Source organism: Symsagittifera roscoffensis, chromosome 4 (assembly GCF_963678635.1).
Source record: "Symsagittifera roscoffensis chromosome 4, txSymRosc1.1, whole genome shotgun sequence".
In the NCBI taxonomy this organism is placed as follows: domain Eukaryota; kingdom Metazoa; phylum Xenacoelomorpha; order Acoela; family Convolutidae; genus Symsagittifera; species Symsagittifera roscoffensis.
Genome location: NC_087065.1, coordinates 29,655,807 through 29,680,354, shown reverse-complemented (window position 1 = coordinate 29,680,354; position 24,548 = coordinate 29,655,807). Strand labels below are relative to the sequence as shown.

The following is a 24,548-nucleotide window of genomic DNA, read 5'->3' as shown; positions in this document are numbered from 1 at the left end:
TCTTAAGTCGCGCCGCCTAAGTCTTTTCTTAACTCGCGCCGCTTAAGTTTTTTCTTATGTCGCGCGGTCAGTTTTTTCTTAAACCGCGCCGTCAGTCTTTTGAGGTTAACCTCAACAAAATCGGGCACATCAGTGGCTAAAAACTAACACAAATTGATTTACCTCGAGACAACCAAAATGAGAACTTCTAATGCCTTACTGCAAACTGTGTTTCAACACCAAAAATGAGCATAAGAATGAAAAATATATATTTTAAAAACCAATAATTGCCGGAGACAAATCCCAAAAACAAGAAACTGAAACTGCTGTAAATCTGGTTTAATAATAGGGCAAAAAATTGGTTGAAAACTACTAACTTTTGGTTTCTTTTCAAAAGAGACATAAAATCTTTTTTATTAAACCATGCAAGGCATAGAAAAGACTAAACAACTTCAAGTGAAAAATCAGCCTAGAATCATTTATTCTAGGGTAATGGCGCGGCTGGCGCGACTGAAAAATTTTCAATTTCAGACCGGCGCAAGTGAGAATAAACCGTTGCGACATGCGCGACTGAGCAAAATACCAAAAATATTTTCTTAGGTCGCGGCGGCGTCGGTCTTTTCTTAAATCGCGCCGTCAGTCTTTTGAGATTAACCTCAACAAAATTGGGCCCATCAGTGGCTAAAAACTAACACAAATTGTTTTACCTCGAGACAACCAAAATGAGAACTTCTAACGCCTTACTGCAAACTGTGTTTCAACACTAAAATGAGCATGAGAATCAAAAATATATATTTTAAAAACCATTAATTGCCGGAGACAAATCCCGAAAACAAGAAACTGAAACTGCTGTAAATCTGGTTTAATAATAGGGCAAAAAATTGGTTGAAAACTACTAACTTTTGGTTTCTTTTCAAAAGAGACATCAAATCTTTTTTTTAAACTATGCAAGGCATAGAAAAGACTAAACAACTTCAAGTGAAAAATCAGCCTAGATTCATTTATTCTAGGGTAATGGCGCGGCTGGTGCGACTGAAAAATTTTCAATTTCAGACCGGCGCAAGTGAGAATAAACCGTTGCGACATGCGCGACTGAGCAAAATACCAAAAATATTTTCTTAGGTCGCGGCGGCGTCGGTCTTTTCTTAAATCGCGCCGTCAGTCTTTTGAGGTTAACCTCAACAAAATTGGGCCCATCAGTGGCTAAAAACTAACACAAATTGTTTTACCTCGAGACAACCAAAATGAGAACTTCTAACGCCTTACTGCAAACTGTGTTTCAACACTAAAATGAGCATGAGAATGAAAAATATATATTTTAAAAACCATTAATTGTCGGAGACAAATCCCGAAAACAAGAAACTGAAACTGCTGTAAATCTGGTTTAATAATAGGGCAAAAAATTGGTTGAAAACTACTAACTTTTGGTTTCTTTTCAAAAGAGACATCAAATCTTTTTTTTAAACTATGCAAGGCATAGAAAAGACTAAACAACTTCAAGTGAAAAACTAGCCTAGAATCATTTATTCTAGGGTAATGGCTCGACTGGCGCGAATAAAAATTTCCAATTTCATACCGGCGCAACTGAGAATAAACCGTTGCGACATGCGCGACTGAGCAAAATACCAAAAGTATTTTCTTAGGTCACGGCGGCGTCGGTCTTTTCTTAAGTCGCGCCGCTTAAGTCTTTTCATATGTCGCGTGGATTAGGTCTTTTCCAAAGTCGCTCCGTCAGAATTTTCATAAGCCGCGCCACTTAAGTCTCTTCTTAAGTCGCTTCGCATAAGTCTTCTCTTAAGTCGCGGCGCCGTCGGTTTTTTCTCAAGTCGCGCCGCTTCACTCTTTTCTTAAGTCGCGCCGCTTAAAGCTTTTCTTAAATAGCGTGGATTAAGTCTTTTCTAGAGTCGCTCCGTCAGTATTTTCTTAAGCCGCGCCACCTAAGTCTTTTCTTAAGTCGCTTCGCATAAGTCTTTTCTTAAGTCGCGCCGTCGGTTTTATCTTAAGTCGCGCCGCTTAAATCTTTTCTTAAGTCGCACTGTCAGCCTTTTCGTAAGTCGCGCTACTTAAGTCTTTTCTTAAGTCGCGCCGCTTAAGTCTTTTCTTAAGTCGCGCCGCCTAAGTCTTTTCTTAACTCGCGCCGCTTAAGTTTTTTCTTATGTCGCGCCGTCAGTTTTTTCTTAAATTGCGCCGTCAGTCTTTTGAGGTTAACTTCAACAAAATCGGGCACATCAGTGGATACAAACTAACACAAATTGATTTACCTCGAGACAACCAAAATGAGAACTTCTAACGCCTTACTGCAAACTGTGTTTCAACACCAAAAATGAGCATAAGAATGAAAAATATATATTTTAAAAACCATTAATAGCCGGACACAAATCCCAAAAACAAGAAACTGAAACTGCTGTAAATCTGGTTTGATAAAAAGGTCAAAAAATTGGTTGAAAACTACGAACTTTTGGTTTCTTTTCAAAAGAGACATCAAATCTTTTTTATTAAACTTTGCAAGGCATAGAAAAGACCAAACAACTTCAAGTGAAAAATCAGCCTAGAATCATTTATTCTAGAGTAATGGCGCGACTGGCGCGACTGAAAATTTTCAATTTCAGACCGGCGCAACTGAGAATAAACCGTTGCGACATGCGCGACTGAGCAAAATACCAAAAGTATTTTCTTAGGTCGCGGCGGGGTCGGTCTTTTCTTATGTCGCGCCGCTTAAGTCTTTTCATAAGTCGCGTGGATTAAGTCTTTTCCAAAGTCGCTCCGTCAGAATTTTCATAAGCCGCGCCACTTAAGTCTCTTCTTAAGTCGCTTCGCATAAGTCTTCTCTTAAGTCGCGGCGCCGTCGGTTTTTTCTCAAGTCGCGCCGCTTCACTCTTTTCTTAAGTCGCGCCGCTTAAAGCTTTTCTTAAGTAGCGTGGATTAAGTCTTTTCTAGAGTCGCTCCGTCAGTTTTTTTTTATGCCGCGCCACTTAAGTCTTTTCTTAAGTCGCTTCGCATAAGTCTTTTCTTAAGTCGCGCCGTCGGTTTTATCTTAAGTCGCGCCGCTTAAGTCTTTTCTTAAGTCGCACTGTCAGTCTTTTCGTAAGTCGCGCTACTGTAAGTCTTTTCTTAAGTCGCGCCGCTTAAGTCTTTTCTTAAGTCGCGCCGCCTAAGTCTTTTCTTAACTCGCGCCGCTTAAGTTTTTTCTTATGTCGCGCCGTCAGTTTTTTCTTGTCAGTCTTTTGAGGTTAACTTCAACAAAATCGGGCACATCAGTGGATACAAACTAACACAAATTGATTTACCTCGAGACAACCAAAATGAGAACTTTCAACGCCTTACTGCAAACTGTGTTTCAACACCAAAAATGAGCATAAGAATGAAAAATATATATTTTAAAAACCATTAATAGCCGGACACAAATCCCAAAAACAAGAAACTGAAATTGCTGTAAATCTGGTTTGATAAAAAGGTCAAAAAATTGGTTGAAAACTACGAGTTTTTATTTTCTTTTGAATAGAGACATCAAATCTTTTTTTATAAAACTATGCTAGGCATTAAACAATTTTCAGTGAAAAATCAGCCAGAAACATTTATTTTTTTAAGCAAAATTAGCCAAAAAAAACGACATCGTTTTGTGGAACATGGTTTTTACGCAAAAAAGATTATGCCACCCTGATTCATTTGCAATATAAGCAGCTGAGAATTGGTGAACCATTTCAAGAAATAATTTTTGACTATTTGAAAAACAGAACTTCGCTGGTCAGAGTTGAGAACCCTAGTTCGGACAAGAAATTATAAACAGTGGAGTTTCTCAAGGTTGGATAATTGGTGTAAGTTCATCGACTTTTCAGCCCTCTGTAATTGAAGTGACGTTAAAGTGTTGACTATCTACACTAAACCATGTCCACAACAAAATCAAGAGACCTTCTCTTAAAAGATCAATGGGTTTTAAAAAACAAAACGAGTCTAGCATTGGGCAACTGGCCTAATTTGAATTCCGTGGGTTTAGGCAAGAAGTTTGAAGTGTTTCTAGCAGCGCTTTGATCCTATGCAAGGACATTAAAAATAAATTATATCAAAAAAGGTTAGTTCCATCGTTAATTTTCCTAAACTTGCGAAAAGTTTTGCAAATTTTCATTTCCCAAACTAAACTTGACTTCTAGAGATCCGCTATTTTTTCCTTCTGCCATTTGAAATATTTTTGATTACTTGAGTAAAATCTCCCAACGAAGTTTGTGAAATTTCCACGATAAAGTCTCAGCATTGATAAAAAAGGCTAGAACTGCTCGCGTTATATCATATGTCAACTCTTGTGTCTTCGTAGCACAATATTTGTTCAAAAATATTTGCTCGAACTTTTTGGAATTGAAAGAACTAGTCTTAGTGGTTTAAAAGGCATGTTCACTTAATCAAAATCTGTCCGACTGCTGACTTTATTTTAGATTGCGATCTATAAAAATTCGTTTAAACTTGGAAAAAGTTTCGTTAGAGATATAGCTTAGTTGATTTAGGTCCAGAAAATTTGTAAAGCACAAGTTCTCACTCTTTGATGCAGACATTTGAAGCAGTGTTGAAAAATAACCTTGAGACTTTTGCACCTGAAACAGTCAAGAGGAAACAAATGAGCGAATGCATTTTCTTTGATGATGAAATGCAGTTTATCAACGAAGGCAACTAAAATTTGAGAGAAGTTAGTAGAAGTCCAAGGACCACCAAGATCTTGTTGTGCTCAGAAAACAAACTCGTCAATGAAAGGTACTTTATGCGAGAAAAAGAAAACATTTAATTCAGATATGAACTTAATAGACGAAATCAAGATAATATCAAAATCAAAGCGCTAAATGATTTGCTTGGAAAAAACCATGACTTTGCAGACTTGGTTTTGGATGCGAACGAACTCGCAGATGCCTGCAATATTTTTAAAGAAAAAATCTGTCTGATTGTATCGTCTGTTCAGAGTAAAAATCAAAGAATTGATATACGCCATGCTCACTTGGTTTCTACCCATGACAAGTTAGAAATGCCCTACTAAGATGATAAATGAGATATCTTCAATAACTTCACAAAATTGCATCACAAATACAGATAGGTTTAAAGAGTTATTCGACGGCTAGATCAAATACCCTGAGGGAAGGAACTATCGCAGAAGAATGATCGAGCAGAAATTGCCAAAAACGAAAATTATTATTGAATCGTTTGCAAGACAGAAAAAAAGCTGAATGGAGGTAACACAAGAAAACTGTAAGACTTCTTATTTTAATAGGAATCTCAGATTGTTTTTTTAAAACTGATGGGCAAACTTACGAATCTGTTAAAGAGGTCTACTCGTTTGATTTTACCATTGATGAGTAATTTAATTTGAAGAAACAGTGCATCGTTTGGCAGTTTGAAACAGCTGTATAAAATCAGGAAGTACCTGAGCTCTATTGACAAGTCTATGCTTGCTCGCGTTTTGATCAACGGTCGCCTTGAATAGTGCAATTCAGTCTACAGTATATTGCAAGAAATGTCTCGACTAATTTTTTTCTAGCAAACACTGACATGTGCTCGACTTTGAAAGCCCAAACATAAAGTGAGCACATTAAAAAAATGACTATCCCTTCGAGCAGGGTCAGATTTCACATTAATCTCTTCTCCACTTTCTTGTTTCTCCCGCTTGTGGATCACATGATATAATTTAACATCATTACGAGGCCTAACTGTCCACTAGATAGGCGCATAATTAGGTGTCTGTAGGTCACTGAATTCTAAAGACAAGACTTTAAACGTGTTCCAAAATGTAAGTGGATCCCACTAACAAAATTTTTGTGGATTCCGCGCAAAACTTTTTACGTTAAGCTTGTCGACACATTTTTTTTGTTGCGGATTCCGCAACGAATGAAAATAGCTAATTGTTCCAAATTCTGCAAATGTCAATGAACTCCACAAATTGCATGCGGATTTGGCGAATAAATGTAGATTTTGTAAATTCATGCGGATTCCGCTGACAATTTGCGGATCCCGCTCACAATTTGCGGATTTTGCTTACTATTTGTGGATTCCGTTCACAGTTGTGGATTCCACGACAGCATAATTTTTTATACACATTTTTAAATATTTGCTGGTCAATTTCACAAATTGTTCCGGATTCCTCAAATTTGTTGCCGATTCCGCAAAATTGCTTGTTTTGGAGCAATTTTGAGCAATACAATTTTTATGAATTGTGTTAGCTATTTGTTCGTCAAATCCAAAACAGCAAAAAAAAATCAAAGAAAAATAGCACTGTTGCGGAATCCGCTTACAACCCACAAACTACACATTTTGGCTTTGTAATGCTATCAGTAAAATACACGGCGAAGTCTCAATTGTCTCTTTTTTTCCGCACACTTCGATTGATAGATTCAATCCTCCTTCTCTGTCTATGCTGGTCAGTTGATGAATGCCAGTTTTGACTAAGCACCAATTCGTGTTGTGCTTCTACTCTCTAAGCCAGTGATTCATCTATTTCAATCTTCAGCCTACTCCTTCTTTTTGGTTTTTATTTTGTTGTCCGTTTCTTCTTTTTTGGTCTACTAGCAAAACAGCAAAACATTTAATCCTTGTTTCTTCTTGATTAGCACTTTGACACAGTGGGCATTCAATGTTTCGTTTTAATTAGCCGTAAACCCTCTCAGTGTTGTTCTATTATTGCCAGGCTTATAATATTATAGTATTGTTTGCTCCGAGCAAATTTTTTCATACTTAATTTTGTTGATTTGCCAAGATTTGATCTTTTTAGTGTTACCACACATAACACACGGTCACTCGTCATCATACGGTTTCCTTCATTCCTCTCCTTTCTCGTCTTAATGTGTCACCTCAATGCATATCCGACTTTTATTTTTCTTTTCCCTACTACTGTCTTTGCAATGTTCATAGCTTCGAGTTGCGGGCAAAACACTCATCATTATTTTCAAAAAATTTGTTTTCGGAGAAAAAATTTGAAGAATATGACTATATTTTCTAGCTCACAAGAAGCCGAAACAATCGGTGACCACGTCTGTTTTATAAACGACGAAGAAATGAATGAACAACTAGTTTTTTTGTACTTCTCTCATATTTTTGAGTTTTGCTTAGTACCACAACAACCTCAAGTTTTCTCAATTCAGAAAAAAAATTTTGATTACTCGCAAGAGTATTGCAGATTAATAATTTCTTCTCTAATAATTGTTTCATGCTTTTTTTCCAAAATATAGCTTTCAATGTTGTATTTGATGCAAATGCATATAATTCAACTGTTCTCTTTTTTGAGCATTCAGTATGAAAGACCAAAAATTTTACATTGCGAGGCCAAACTGTGTAATTTGTGAATTGTAAGCGGGTTCCGCAACAAGGACGCTCTTGTTGTTTTTCTTTCGTTTTCTTTGATTGTTCCGACAAAATTTTTACATATGTTGAAAGTTTGTCTCTGGATTCCAGAAAACTGCAGACATAAAACTGTGCGCCTATCAAGTGCACAGTCTGGCCTCGTAATGTAGGCACTCTTTCCATAGATATGACTTTTCCTCAAATTAGGGAATGATTTGAAAGTGGATGCCTTTCGCTGATTTTCCAGTTAATCAAATGAGAGCTATAAGCAAAAAGACTACTTTAGATTTATTGCGAAACCTGAGCCCATATGGGAAAACAGTGAGTTATAAATAAGATGATCTAACTTTAGTCTGACTACTACGACGTTTAGTTATTCATATAACAAAATTAAATAACAGGAGATGAACAAATGTTTATTTATGATAGATTCGTCAAACAATGAAATAAACACACGTCTCGTATCGTCATCACTCAAAAAGTAAATATTAATACTCATTTTCTGCCTTATTGAGGTTATTGCAAGTTTAGGCTAAGTGCTCCAAGAAATCTCCTTGGCCATCGGCGGTGTTTGGTTGTCAAACTGTCGGAAACTCAATTGACTGGTAGTTGTAGTGGCTGGAGAAATAGTGCCGCTTCGTTCGGCATACTCCATGTCGTTCACTCCGGCAGTATTCTCAGTTCGGATAGAGTTTGCAAAATAGCTGTCCATGGCTGATTGCTTCGGCTTCTTGCGACCTACAAAATTTAGTCATGCTCTTTGAGCGTTTTTTCCGGAAACAAATTTTCTATAAGAATTTGTATCGACACTTAAAAATCAGGAATTATATATTTTTTAGAAAAGAAAACACTTTTGATTGACATTGCTGGCACACCAACACATGTGACAATGTTTTATCGAGTTCGCAAAGCCGTATTCCTACTCCGGATACATAATTCTATTGGTTAGAAGTTATCTTTCTATAAAAAAGACTGCTATCGTATATCCAGCAAATCCTTGATTTTGTTTCGATTGCCTGTAAATGATCTCAAATGATTTTGGCGAAGAAATTTTTCAAAATTTTTCAAAGTGGTTTTTTATTCAATAACTTTTTACAACTTTTCAATCGTATCTTCATTAGGATACAGAAAAAATGTTTGCTAAAAACTCATGTATATTCGGTACCTTCTTTGAAAGTCATAACAACGAGGGAGGGCAGGTGATGTGCAAGCAGCCCGGAAAGGACCGACCTGTATTATTTATTTGAAGTTTTAACTATAAAAAAGCATAGCTGGTTACTGTGCAAGTAGAAGAGAATGTTCCGACTTCAATTTCAAGAATTAACTATGATTTTTTAACGAATAATATTTTTTGCACGTAACGTAGTGCTCGTGAAAATTATGCAAACGCTTAGAATGGTGCTGAAGTTGACATAATCAACGCCAATCGTCAAGGAAAAATTATTGTTGAACAATGCATTTCCTTCGCTTACATCATCAGGTATTAAGATGATATTAAAAAAAGCAACTATTTTTTATAAAATGGCTACTGTGCAAGTAAAGTAGCACAGAATGATCCGACTTCATTTTAACAAAATATGAACAAAATATATTGATACTTGCGAAGTATCAATACATGCGAAGTATCAATACTGATTCAGATATTGATACTTCGCATGTTCTTGCTATATTGATAGAAAAATATGAAGACTTAAAGGCTAAAGATGATAAAATTTCGAAATTACAACAGATTGCGCGTTATCTAACCGAACGATTTTCAAGTAAAAATTGCGTTGTTATTGCCAACTTACTCCTTTAAAACCGAGTATCTTACGGTGCGGAAGATATCAAATTTCTCAAGACGTATTTTGATGTTCATGTGGAAGAGAGGGATCTACAAGCTTGCCATGACCTCAGCCAATTCAGATCAGAATACGCACCACCCAATTTTGTTGTTAGATTAGTGTCTTTTCGAGTCGAAGATAGGGTTTGGGGTCGTAAGTATAAGCTGCAACGTAAAGAAAAAGATTTGAATGGTGAACCCTTTTTTCACGCGAGAGGTTAAAAAATAGACTTGGTTTTTGTTAATTAACCCGAGTGCTTGGATGCAAACTCTTAGTCAGAAAGAACGTTGTTGTCAAATATTATAATATTGTTGACAACAAGGAATTCGACGAACTCTAAGAAAACTGAACTGTCATTCCGTAGTCAAGTCTTGCGCCCCCAAATAAATATAGACAAGATGCTGCAAATTGGAACCTGATCTAAACTACATTTTATGATTGGATAAATTAGATATTTTACCACTGTAAAGTATTTAATATTAACCAATCATGATCCATACAACTAACAACCCACTTATTTGTAAGTGCTGGAATTACTTGTAATTTCAGCACCAGAGAGATTTGAATTTAACTTAGAAATTAGTTGACTCTCCAAGAAGACTTCAGCAACCGCAATAAACCAGTATACCCTAGATCTATTGAGCCTAGCAGAGACTAGTTAAACAACCTGAGACTAGATAGTATAAGAGTAAGATTAGGATTGGTATTAGACTAAGAAGTTGCACGAATCTATCCGGCCGAAAATAAGATAGCGTGACGAGCAGACGGTGTACCCTATCCGAAATTACTCTATGAGTTATACACTTCGGTCCTAACTCAAAATGGTTGGAAGCGTGGGCTATTCATTTTCCCCATTCAAACAGAGGCCTTATCAGTAAAAAAAAAAACTTGCACACAGCATAAAAACGCCTCCGTGTGCTCTCGCTGAATAAATTTTCAAAAGCCAGACAAAACAAAGAGATATGTGGTGAAAATCTGGGAATGTCTGCGCGAAAAAGAAAAAAGTCAACAAAAGCTATTCGGCCTGAAGATCAACTGTTTTTCGTTTTGATAAATTACTTAAACTGCTTTTGAAAAGAATAAATGGGAGAACAGGCAAGAAAAAGACCTTTTACAGCTGGATATAAATTTATTAAGACTGGATCAGAGGATAAGTGAAACGAGGATAAGTGACAATGATCCCAAAGTATGTATCAATTAGAGGGCTGCGATGATCCTATTGTAAGAAACCGATCTAAAAGGTATTGGGTGTTGCTTTGTTCATTCGCAAAGGTTATAATTGAAATTTTTGCAAAAATTTTGAAGCACAATTTAATTTCTATTCTGATTCGAAATTTAAAAAAAGTTTTGTGTTATCCATAGGTGTTCGAGTAGTTTCACTGATTTTTTGAAAATTTTTGAGAAACATAAAAGTTGAATTCACACTATGCGGAGATTATTACCTGGATATTCTGAATCCAAGAAATAGTAGAAAGATTTTTTGAATACAAAATTTTACTTGACAATTGTAGTCTTGCCATACAAATTTAAAATCAGATCATCAAGGCTCATCCTTGGATCTTAAATCATTTCCTATTTAATTAAATTTAAAACTTGATCATCAAGGCCTCTCCTTGGATCAAAAAGAACAATTTTGTTCTCCCCCACCCACTTAGCTAGTGTCTAACGACCTCAAACGTCGATTCACTATCCAACCCTTTCTAAAAACCCAGGACTAACAGAAATTTTTGAACAAAACTAATCATTCAAATTAGGATAAACAGTGAAGAACTTCGGTTATTCATCCTTCACTTGATCCCCCCTCTTACCAGACCCAGGATAAATCTTAGACTTAGTAAGTTTAAAATAGTATCTAACGAACTACTCGCGTTCTAATTATACCTGAACCTTGTGGATCGATTTACTATTCTCCAACCCTGAACACAATCACTACCCTTAAGTAAGATTAAGTAAGTTAACACCTTAGCTTATACTAGCCACGAGAAAGTATAAAATCATTCTCCGGAATCGATATACTTTTCTCCCCAACCCTGAACAAATAGACCCAGGTTAGGCTAACCAAAAAATCGTAAGGACTAACAGTCTAAGTAATAGAAATCATTTAACAACCTTTTGCATCCGTCATCCTAAACCTTATGTCATTTAAAAACCTAGGAAATAAACAAACAATCGTTTTAGACAATTGTGAAATAGATAACAAAAAATACGATCTTGTAATCACACCACACACACAAACAGTTGGATATATCAGAACAAAACGACAAACACTAAAAAGAAAAATAATAACCAAACAAAGACAAATTACACGAAAAAGATTTTCCAAAAACCGCAACGCGTTTTCAGAATCAGAAACCAGCAGTTTAGACGAACTTTATAAATTAAAAGAATCTATAGATAAAAATTGCCCCATTCACGATCAATTATATTTTTCCGACTCAGAAACAACTTCAAATTCATCAAAAAGAGGAAAAAGAAGAATAAAAAAGCAATATAAACACAAACCAGTACATTTATACAATTGGAATCAACCAATTAGACACATTGATAATTACATATTAACAGTCATCAAACGAAAAAATGAGCTCAACACACACCCCAGGTGGAGAAAGTCCAGATGATGATGATATCTTCCCCTTTATCGTAGATGCAACCACTGATAGAGGACAGCATATATTTTGCAAAAATTTACTCTTAAATTTGTTTGAACCTGGAATCAGTCCATGTAAAACAGAGTTCCCAGATGTAAAAATCAAAAGACAAATTATCGATCACTATTTGAAAGATATATGTAACTTAACACAACAATACGGAATCTACTCCATAGAATTCAACTCACCAAACCAGAATCACAGCAAATATGTAATTCAAACAGACGACCTTGATTTAGAATTCTCAAAAGTATTCTCAGAATATATAAAAAGCATACAATATCATAACTCACAAAGAGCAAACTCCATATTCACCAATGAAGTTTTTGCAATAATATATAGTTATATCTCGATATTAGAAAACGAAATCCCAATCACAAATGTTTCACCGACAGAAACATCTAAACATATAAGAGTACGACATGAAATCACACTACTCTCTAGTTTTCTAAATATAATTAAAGAAAATTTCACGAAAGATGAAGTTTCACAACATACAAAACACGACTTACAAAAAATTTTGGCATGGTGCATAATAGATTATTTCACACATAAAATTGATTTAATTTCACAAGCAAGAAAAAATTTTAGACCCCAAAACTCAAACGATGATACTGCCATCACAGAACAATCAGACTATGTTTGGGACCCCGAATGGTCTCATCCCGCATTCATAAACTTCCCACAATCAATCTCAAGTCAAGCAATAAGTACGATATCTTATGTAAGAGATTATGTAAGAGTAATACCATTAACCATTGATGCAACACCATTAAACTATAATACATTTTTACCCGATATGCAAAATAATAGTTTAAACTCCACAGTTATACACAATGAAAACCTCAATGGAACTAGAAATCTCACTCAACAAGATATCCAGACACCATCACACTTCATAAATGAAGAAATCGTACACACAACAACTACACAACAAAGTATTTCTCCAATACGTCCAAATTTAACAACACCAAGAAATACAAACCCTTCACAAACACAAGTAACCTTACAATCAACCGTTAAACCTTCGGTTGCCCCAAAATATTCACACATGGATTATCAAACATACAGACCCATGACAATACCGTCAAAAACACGTAAAACGTTCACTAGAAACAATTTTGCAGAACATAATTATAATTACACACATCCATCAAAAACAAATTATCCCCCACGAAAAAATTTTAATAATTATACAAGATCTCGAAACTGGGATAACCCAATGGCACAGACTAATTCAGTAAACTTTCAGACAAATTTACATCCTTCACAGGATCGTACTGAAAATTATCCATTTTTTCAACAAAATAAAAATAAAAAACAAACATCTTATCAAATGGATTACTTATCCTCAGATGATGATTTTTTACAACCAGATATATTTGCACCATATAATCAAGAATATCGTGAACAAGGAGTACAGAAACCACATACAAATCATAGAATTTTTTCTCCACAACCGATAGATACACAAAATCAACAACCAATTCAGCAACAAAACCCAATTAATACACAATATTTTCAACCAATTCAGCAACAAAACCCAATGATCACACACTCGTATCAACCGACACAAATGCAAAATGAAATACCACTCCCATATTATCTTCAACAACATGAAATAACAAGAAATCAACTTTCAAATTTTTCTCAAATGCCAAATGCAGCAGAATCATTACAAATGACAATGAATCCATACCTTATGGGTGGATCATCAATAACATCAAATAAACCTTTAATGGTATTCACAGGAACAGACCCTGAATATTCTGTAGAAGACTATTTAAATGCAGTAACAGCAAATTTGATTTTAAATATAGGACCTGAACCAATTAATACGCCACTACATCAAAACTGGATACATCGACGCACAGCGTTGATACAAACAACTTTAGACGGCGCAGCCCAAAAATGGTTTTCAGTATTGCCTATAGAAATAAAATCAAATTGGAAAAGGTTTACACAAGAATTTTCAAAAATGTTTGACTCCGAAAGAAACAAACAACAACAAAGAGTTCTATGTAATGAAATTCGCAGATTACCAAATGAAACCATCAAGCAATTAGCAGTACGCATCGAAACACTAGTTCGAAAAGCATATTCATTAAATACACACGACAATAAAAACACAAAGATGACAGAAATCTTAATGATGACCTTAACACCGCAATTAAGAAAAATAGCAATAAAAAAGAGAGCATCCCATCCTTCTTCAATTCGAGAACCCGATTTAGATTTTCGAAAACTAGTAGACAAACTAGAACAAGCAGAAATCACAATGAAACTCGAAGAAACAGAAAATCTGAAATTACAATATGTTAACCGAATCGAAACAAATACCACAAGTATCAACAATATACAGGAATCAGATACAGACCTCGTTGAAAAAATCACTGAAATACTCAATATTTACGAAAAACATCCAAACTTTAAAGGCAAACCATCTTTCAAAAAATGGTGTAATTATTGCCGACGATACGGACATAGTATTTCTGAATGTAGACAAAAACAGCAAGACAATCAAAATAAACCTCAAAAATATAAAGAACCAAATAAATCATTCTATCAATACATGAAAAAAGATCAAAATCTACCGAACAAAACTGTGTACAGCAACAACAGTTCAGGAAAACCACTCCCGAACAATACAAATTATACAAGAAATCAATCACCATATAACTCAAGTTATAGAGGAAGATCACCAGAACGAAGAAATACGCAAAATTCATCACAAAATCACTACAATAGACCAAATAGTCGAAATAACTACTCCAGATCAAATTCAAATACAACACGATTTGTTTCTAGATCTAATTCCCAATCAAGAAATAATTACTATCCAAACAATCAATCACGAAATTCATCATACAATAGGAATAGAAACTACTCCAATAATCGGAATAGAAGTTATTCAAACAACCGAAACCAGAATTACCCGAACAATCGATCAAGGAATAACTCATATAATAGATCAAACTATAACAGACCAAACAATAATTACCAAAACAGATCACAAAATAATTCACAAAATCGACATTCAAGTTATAATAATCGTTATAGAAATTATTCCCAATCACCACATAGGAATAATAACCATTATAATAATTCTAATAATCGCCATAGAAGTAGTACACCTAAACATCAAAGGAATATAAATCAAGTACAATCAAATCCAGAAACAACATCAGACCCTCCAGGTATTGACGACACAGTAAATGATGTGTTACAACTCAATCAAATAAACTGTGAATCATCAGACTCAGAAAGTGAAACAGAAAACACTATCTCCATCAATATGATAGAAGTCGAAAATGACTATGAACCTATTATATATGAACAACCATTTTCATCACACATATATGAAAATCAATCAGAACTCCTTCACAATTATTATATTGAACCCATCCATTCCACACCGACGACGCAAAAAACTAATGAAATTAACACTACAAATCAACCCAATGAAAATGACAAAACAAAATGCTTGAATACAAATCACATCTATCAAAACATACAAAAAGAACAACCCAAAGAAAAAATTTGGACAATACCATTTCTTTTAGAAAGTCCAAAAAGCAAAGAATTTCAACCACCAGATCTTGAAATTGATTTTCTAATTGATTCAGGAGCAGAATCAAATATAATAAACATTCCCACATGGAATGAAATAAAAACCTTACACCCAAAGCTAACACCTCTTGAAACCTCCAGTAAACTAGCAACAGCACAAGGATCAACATTGGTAAACTATGGAAAAATTCAATTATTTCTTCTCCCCACAAGAACAATGGAGCAAAATAAAATTTTAACTAAACCATTTAAACAAATATTCCATATCACTGATATTAAACACAATATCATTGGAATACCATTTATCTCTAAATATATACCAACAATCAACATATTAAACAGTAAAATACTAATCAAAGATAAATACACAAAAGCAAAAGACACATCCCTAACATTTTTTCAAAGATTAAACAAACAACCACCATTCTTTTCAAAATTTTATCCAATATATAACCAACAAAGAAAACACCTGAAACCACTATCAGGAAACATATATAATTTTTCAATAAAACAAGTTCACCAATATGATAAAAAACAAAACAAACTAGAATGCAAATATGCAGTAAAAACTGACGTTGAACAATCACAGATAAACAATCTACAACACTTCCCACTTTATTTAGATTGTCAAAATAATCACTATGAAGTTGACCTACTTGGAACATCAACTTTTAAACCAATCCCATATTCACAATGGATAAAAAATAACACCCAACAAAAAAGAGTAAAACAACACTCGCATAAAAAAGACCTTTTTCCACTAATTGAAAAAGAAAACCTAACTGATAAAATAAATTTATCAGGACCACAAACAAACGATTCAAAATACACAATAAATCAAATATTTGACCTTCATGACCCACTTGATACAATTCCTTTATCTAAATTAGAAATAGAAAACATTTTTCTCCCCCCAACAGAAACAATTACAATTTCAACATTGAAACAATACCAAAATCTTGACCCAGTAATTAGACAACTAAAATCATGGCACAAATATAAAACTAAACCCGTCAAGGCAGATACAACTATTTTAGGAAATAAAACACTCCTCCGATATTTTCGAAAATTCAATAATACAACAATTAACGAAAACACAGACCTTCTAGAATACAAATTAAATGAATCTACAGTTCCCTGTCTCCCTCTAAGTATGATTCTCATAGCTTTTAATATTTCACATACACAAAATATTAAAGGACACTCTGGATCAGAGAAAACATATTCAAATTTCATACAAAACTTTTATTTCCCAAATGCACCAATTTGGATAAAAGTACTATGCAATGATTGTATAGTATGTCAACTAAATAAACCTTATCCAAATCAAAAACAAATAGCACAAAAACAAAACTTTAAAGGACAAAGTTTGTACTTTAACCACCGTATCTCCTTTGATACAAAAGGACCAATTTCACCCTCATCCGAAGGAAACTCCTACATTATGGTAATTGTTGACGCGTTTACACATTATGTAGCACTTAACCCAGTACCACATTGTAACGCATATTACGCTTACACAACACTCTATGAACACTGGATAGCCAAATTCGGACTACCAGAAATTTTAGTTACAGACAACGGTACAGAATTCATAAATAATGAAATCATCAAAGTATGTCATCTATATAACATCAAACACAAACCACGTACATCTCACGCACCTTGGACAAACGGCTTAGTCGAAGGTATGAACCGTTCATTACAAGAATATCTCAGATGTATCATCAATGGAAATGATACAAGATACACCGAATGGTCAGCAGATGTAAAATTATTTCCCTTAGCATATAATTCACAAATTACGACAACTCTAGGAATGTCACCATATGAAATGGTTTTTAACCAAAAGCCACGCAAACCGATAATGTTTACAGCAAACTCTCATAAAAACGCACAAGGTTATTGCCAACCAAATAAAGACTCAATCTGTTATAACCTACCTTTACATACACACGATGAAGATCATTTTCATCACCCACAAATTCTTAAATTAGCCTCAGGAACACACACCGAATGGATTTTAAACAGAGATAAAAAACACAATGAAATTTACCAGAAAGTAACAAAAAAGTTGTTACAAAGGCAAAACATTAATGAACAAATAAATTCACGCTTTACACCAGCCTCCGATTTAAAAATTGGAACATTTGTATTAATACCCAATTTTAATACTCAAAAAGGAATTTCTAAAAAACTACAACCCCTTCGTAAAGGACCATACCAAATAATTGCAAAACCCACTGATGTCACATATAAAATCACCGACTCAGACAAAAAAGAAATCGTTCAACACCGAAATAACCTATTACCTTATTATCCAAAAGAATACGCACTCCGCGAACTAACTCAATTATGTTCTTTTACAGGTTTACAAGTTATTCAAAATGACCCACATACGGAAAATACAACAAAGGAACAAAAAGATTTTCACCTCAAAAACCAAAATACAAAATCAACCACCACAAAAAACAATACAAAAAATCTAGATCAAAATACATCTCAAAAAGAAAGAAAAAATAGAAAATTGACAGAACAAATAATACCCCAAGAACAAATCGACAAATCAGAACATAGAGAGTCTTCACGACTTGGAAACCAACCACGTAAAGATTATAAATTATTCATCCCACAATCTAAAATATTAAAGAAAGTTGAATTTCAAAAACAACTTTAATTCTACATTTAATAATCTTTGCACCTCTGAAACATATTACACTTCCATTTTTCAAAATAACATGCTGACAAACATGCAGCGATTCTAGTTCAAAATTAGCCAATAGGATTCATCCAATCCGTCACCTTCTATAACTCTAACACAAACCAAATAGACGAAAAATATTAAACTCCAGGCATATCTATAACTATAACTTTACGACCTCCAGGTCAAAAATAAGCAAACCATTCCAACTTGACAACTAAAATAAATATCACCATAATATCATAACCCTCCCTTATCTAATAAACCAAAGATCAACAATATTTCCCCAACTCAGACCTCAAATACCCCCCAAACAAATATGTTAAATTAGCCTAAAGTAAAAGAACGACCATTTTAATTAGCCTAAAGCATAAAAATCTCAAAAATACCCCAGATCATTTGACAAATGAAAATAAAGACAAAGAAGACCTCCCGATCACCATAAAAATTGCCCCCAACAATTTTTCACAAAACTCAACCCACTTGTCAAAAAACCAATAAATAACCCGACCACACTTGAAAATTGCCCCAAACAACAAAAAATATTCGATCAAGAAGTCATTTCGTAAATGCTCTTCTCTCAATCAGTCACTATAATTATCACAAACCTCAAACAATTTTTTACGATACTTAAAACTTTTATAATATTTCTTTTTGATATCTTTGAATATTTTGTAATAATCTTAATCATTTTTTGCAATATTTTTTAAATTTTCTATTCCCTATTAGAACTATACCTCCAACTTTCAAAAGCTATTGACTATATCCACAGGTACGATTCACAAAACTTATCTAAATGATACGAACCATTTTTAGTAGAACCGATATTTTTTTACTATTTGTAAATTTTATAACATTTCTCTCATCCCTCATCTTGACAATATGCAAATGTATAAAAAAAGCAATCATCACATTCGCCCTAGCAACAATTCTCCTAATTCTTTTTTTAGAAGAATACTATAATAAACATAAACTTTTTCACTAAAAGAATAGACCAAAAAGCTATCAAAAATTGCTACCCAACAGTCACCTAGTCAGTCTTCACCGACATCATCCCAAGATAACCCAACAACACCTTCAACTACCCAAAATCCTCAAACATCTACACGAATTTCCTTTCAAGATAACCCATATACCTTTGAAGAACGACACGCTCGCTTATCAGAACCACTAGAACCAGTTCAACGACAAGCACCTCTAAGCGAACCAACATATAACTTATACGCAACACTACCACAAGAATTAAGTAGAATAAGAAATCCTAGTCAAAACCAAAATACAGTCGAAATAAATAGACAAATTATACATCCTCGACGGAACAGAAATTTTCAAACTCCCCGAGTTCATTTTGATATACCTCAATCCCCATCACAAAACACTCCAGAAAACCCCATTGGAATATTACCAGAAACCCCTACGCTTCTTTCACAACGTAGCACCTCAAGCCTACCATCATATTACTTAGGTTCAACACCAACATCTGAACAAATACGTGAAAATCCCTTTAACCCCCCAAACCAGGCATCACGACTACCATATTGGACAACACATTCATTTACACAAGGTGAATTAAATTTAGTCAATGATCCAATAGATATTTCTACGGATACAACAACATCCTCATCACTACCAGAAACATTATCACTACCATCAACACCATCAATAAGCCAGATTTCACCACCACCTTTTAACTTAAATTTCCCAAATAACCTCGACGCTAGATATCGAGAACAATCATCAACAAATATTCCTTTAAGACTAGACTGGAATACATTCACAGCACCTCCACCATTATTTGGACAACACCTAGAAAGTAACCGACTCCACAATTGGGCACTAAATAGACTACAATATAGACAAGACATTCACGAAGACATTCGTGCTCATAACATCCAAATACTCCAACAGAATAGTCTACAATTAAAATTTGAAATCACGGTTAAATTAAACAACATTACTCAACATCCCTATCCATTAACTCCACCAAATATAACAGCTCAATCCCTACCACCACCATTTATAACAACTGAAGTAATATACAAATACGACAGATATACCAAAAAGACAATTGGTTACATTACATTTTATAACCCATACTCAGGATTGTCATACACATGTATATTCTAAAAATTTTAATTTTTCTCCAACTCCTTTTTCTAATAACCTCAAATCAAAACATAAACCCTTCCCCCCGCACAGGACCACAAGATTTATTAGTAACACATTACGATTGTGAAGAAAACGAACAAAAAACACTACACAAATATGCAATAAATCAAGTATCACAATGCGAAACAGAACCACAAGCCATAGAAACAACAAATGTAATAGCGACACTCTATTCAAAAGCCCGAGCAACTACAGTTATAGGATATAAATTCACAGCAACATTTTCTGAAAAGAAAGTACATTGTTCACAAGTCTCAAACGGAAATAAAAACCGACTTGACCATGAATCATTCTATCAGAGTAATATAGAACGACTTTTACATCTCAATCCCGAAGATTGTAAAAACGAGTTACTCCGACTAAACATCACAAAAAATAAAAACACAGATAGAAAGTTAGTATATTTCTAAGTTTTTTCAGATTCTGTACATCAAGCAGAACTTGAAAGATATCAAGGACATATAAAATTAGATGAAAAGTACCCATATAACGGCGCACACGGACGATTAACCTATGACATGCACGATAAACACTGGATACCACACATTGGTATAAATAATCCATCAAACTGCAAAGCAGACACAAAAAATAAAGGATACCAAGAAATAATGTTTTTCGATTGGAAAATACAACTCGAAAAAATTCAACTCACACGAGATTTATCAGACAACACAATGATCTATCAAGGAATTAGATTATCTTGTAAAAACGACCAAGGCTATTGTGACCCTACAACAAGAACACAAGCAACAATTGTTTGGTTCCCCGAAGACACATGTACAACATTTCAAGTAGCAAAAATACACGCTCGTATGATAAAATTTCACGAAAAATATTTTATACAATCAATACCATATGAACAAGTAAATCCATTACGAAAAATAAGTTCTAATTTTAGAAACATTTATAATATAGAAAATAAATTAACACGTTTTCAAATATATCAAGAAACAGAACTTGCATGTAAATACAGAAACCCACTTCACAAAACACAATACTCCGAAATACTAGTTGAGTACGAAAAAGGATTCGACATGACCACTGGAAAAATAAAAGTCGACCCATACGCCACAAGTCATCCTCCAAATGAAGGAACATCATACATACCAGTTCATTTTCAAAAAAATACAGGTCAACCTGGTGGACATTTAAAGCCCCAAGACGATCAAAGCACACGTTTACAAGAACTATCACTAATGAATAGTACATATTTCGGTAATATCCACTACGATATTCACTTAGATATGAAACTAGACTACACGATTAGCCGAATTTTTCAAGAAATGTCACTCTCTGAATTAGAAACACTACACCAACTATGCGAATTAGAAAGAACACAAATATTACAATCACTTGCACTAGCAGTATTAAAAATACCCTACGCAGGATATTTACTATCAGGAAATAGATCAAATTTTTAGACTATGAAGGAAACATTTTATGGTTTTATACTTGTACCAAAAAAGTATCACCACTATACGTTTTTGAAGATAAACAATGCTATAAAAGAATCCCTATCTTTTATAAGAACAAAGTACATTTCGTTGACACACTTTCAAGAAGAACCTATTTCTGGGATACCGCAGTCCCATGTGGATCAGAAAATAGCCACAATGTAGTACAACTAAACCCTGATGAAGATAAATATTACCTTCTCACCCCATATCCCACGTTAATGCAATCACTCAAAAAATTTTCACCAGAAAGCAAGCGCGCTATCGCTCGAAACCCAAATATAGACTTACAATCAATAGGAATATACTCAAAATCAGATATTCAACATCACATTAGAACACAACAATTCCAAGAATTATTAACACAAATGGACACAATACAAAGACAATCAATTGACCAAAACTTACGCAAACTTGCCGAAACCGCAGGATTTGCAGACATCTATACGCAAGACTATAGCGGATATTTTAAAGACATTAAAGATTATATATATCTAAACGGTGAAAAATACCGTCCCCAAGATATATCACCTATCAATATTTTTAGCTTTGTCACACTCAAGAATGAAATTCTTGATTTTCTAGGATGGCCCTACTACATCTTAGAAAAACTGACTATTTTATACGCAATGTTTAACTTTATTGGATTACTTTTTTCACTCTTAAAAGGAATCTATAACACATGTGCTATACACACACAAGTCAATAGACAAGCAAGTGTAGCACGCATACTATTTGCAGGATTTTTTGGAACTTTTTTCTACATCAATAAACAAAATTCTTTTAGATGCACAAATAAAAGAATACAACACAAAAATAGCAACAAGACAGAACACATACGACGAAGAACATAACAATGTAGAAACAACGCCAACAGCACCACAGTTACCACCCCTACCACATAACCATCCATTATCCCTAGTCCCACGTAATTTTCGAAACTTAGCAATAACACATAATCCAAATTTTAGACCAACCATATCACAAAGTCCCATCCAACATATAATGACACGCCACTCACAAGATGAAAATACTTATGAACAAATTATAGAACAACCCCATACCACCGCTTTTCAGTCTCAAAAAAATAATTTTTTTAGCCCACGATGAGCCGACAACTTGGATCCCTACACCGTTCAAATTCCCACCCAACCAACCTCACTACTCCAATTACAATAATACCACTTTTTGCTTTCCCGCCACCCGATTTCCCAACCAGTAATGTAACATCAGGCATGAATTCCGATACTAATTCACACATCTCAGTTTTATATTGCACATCACAACTCAATAACCCGAATATTGAAACCCCCGATGAATTTGCCGACTCTGAACCATCTCCATCCAATAATTTTCACACCAACCCCTCAATTTTTTCCCACCCCCCTTTTCAACCAATGCTACCAAATAACCCCGTCCCCACCAATTCTACACCCTCTTATGCTTCCCAAGTCACTCCAACCTATTCTTCACATCATTCAGACCGATCATCCAATTCTCCAGACACCCCCCAAATCTCCCCAGAACTAGATAATTTTATTACATTACAACAACAACCCTACCACCTTGATACCCCCACCATAAACCTAATTTCATCCACAATAAATTCATCCAACCCTCCTACCCCTACACCCTCTTCAATTTATACCGAATCATTAGCACCATCATCCACATCTACTGAATCTTCACTCAGCACTAATAGAGCTTACCGCACTTTTAAAAGAAAGTTCCCCAACCATCCTTTCCCAGCAAAACCAGGAACAGCCCGTGAATATATAAATCACCCACATCACACTAATACAAAAGAATTTTTAGCTATCACCTTACCCTCATTTCCACAATACACCTTAAACACCCCTCACGACACTAACGAGACACGCAACTTTGTAGACGAACACGTTTTAATGCCTACCCTTCCTTGGACCTCATATTATCATTTTACTAATCCCCTTTGCTTACCTTTATCTAACACTCACATCGATATAGAACGAAATAAGGACATGCTATATCGACTCACTACACCACTAACACCTAGACAATTTACTTACATCGGATATAAAAAATCACTAAAAACATACACTGCACCCCGAGCTAACGAATATACGCTAGAATATTACGATCATAACATCATCAGAACTAACCAAGATCAATTCTTAGACGACGATCGCTTCGCTAACCCACAAATCACAGAAAATTTTTTCATTAAAACACCATATGTATTTACACTCAATATCTTTGACCGCAAATTTGACCACATCATTTCAGAAGCACTAACAGACACACAAGCTTACGAAAGTTTTAAAGAACGCTTCCAAATATTTTCACTAACCTTTCATTTCCTTGCACCACATGAAAGAGATTTGCACTGCTCACACGATATTATGTTGCGCACTAAACAAACTCACACATATACATATTATCGTTTTATCCAAAATCACTTCGACCTACACACCCCCTCCAGACAACCACACCACCGTTTTCAATTCATCAATTCCAAATACACCTCACCATTCTTTCTTAACTTCACATATTGCATTAAAGATACTAACCTTCATGGTATTCTTCGAAATTATGATCCCATAACCCAAATGTATATTTTTTGTCCCATCACCAAGATTTCAATGCAGAAGAATCCCGACCCTTTCTTCTCCCACACGAATTTGTTCAACCTATAGAAATCCCCATTTTAGAATTCATCCACAACACTAAATTCAATCACAAATTATATAATCTAATCCAAAACACACCTTATGAGTTTGCAGTTGGCACTGAAGAACTAACCACCATTAAAGCACTTCAATTGCTTTGGCCACTGCTTCAAACTAAAAATATCATCCGCATCTTAGCTAAATTACTAACAACTTCAGATCTCATTCACGACATCTTCCCCCAC

General features: G+C 34.6%; 2 protein-coding genes across 2 annotated transcripts in view; both read right to left on the bottom strand.

Annotated features, from left to right (window-relative positions):
- The window catches only part of LOC134844582 (UPF0193 protein EVG1 homolog), a 260,384-nt gene that overhangs the window by 72,703 nt on the left and 163,133 nt on the right, over positions 1–24,548 (bottom strand). The gene's annotated exons all lie outside the window — the stretch shown is intronic.
- The window catches only part of LOC134844355 (uncharacterized), a 56,797-nt gene continuing 39,980 nt past the window's right edge, over positions 7,732–24,548 (bottom strand). Inside the window, exon 11 of the mRNA XM_063861001.1 lies at positions 7,732–8,028. Within this exon, the coding sequence (XP_063717071.1) occupies positions 7,823–8,028 (206 nt within the window). The 3' untranslated portion in view covers positions 7,732–7,822. The remainder of the gene's footprint in view (positions 8,029–24,548) is intronic.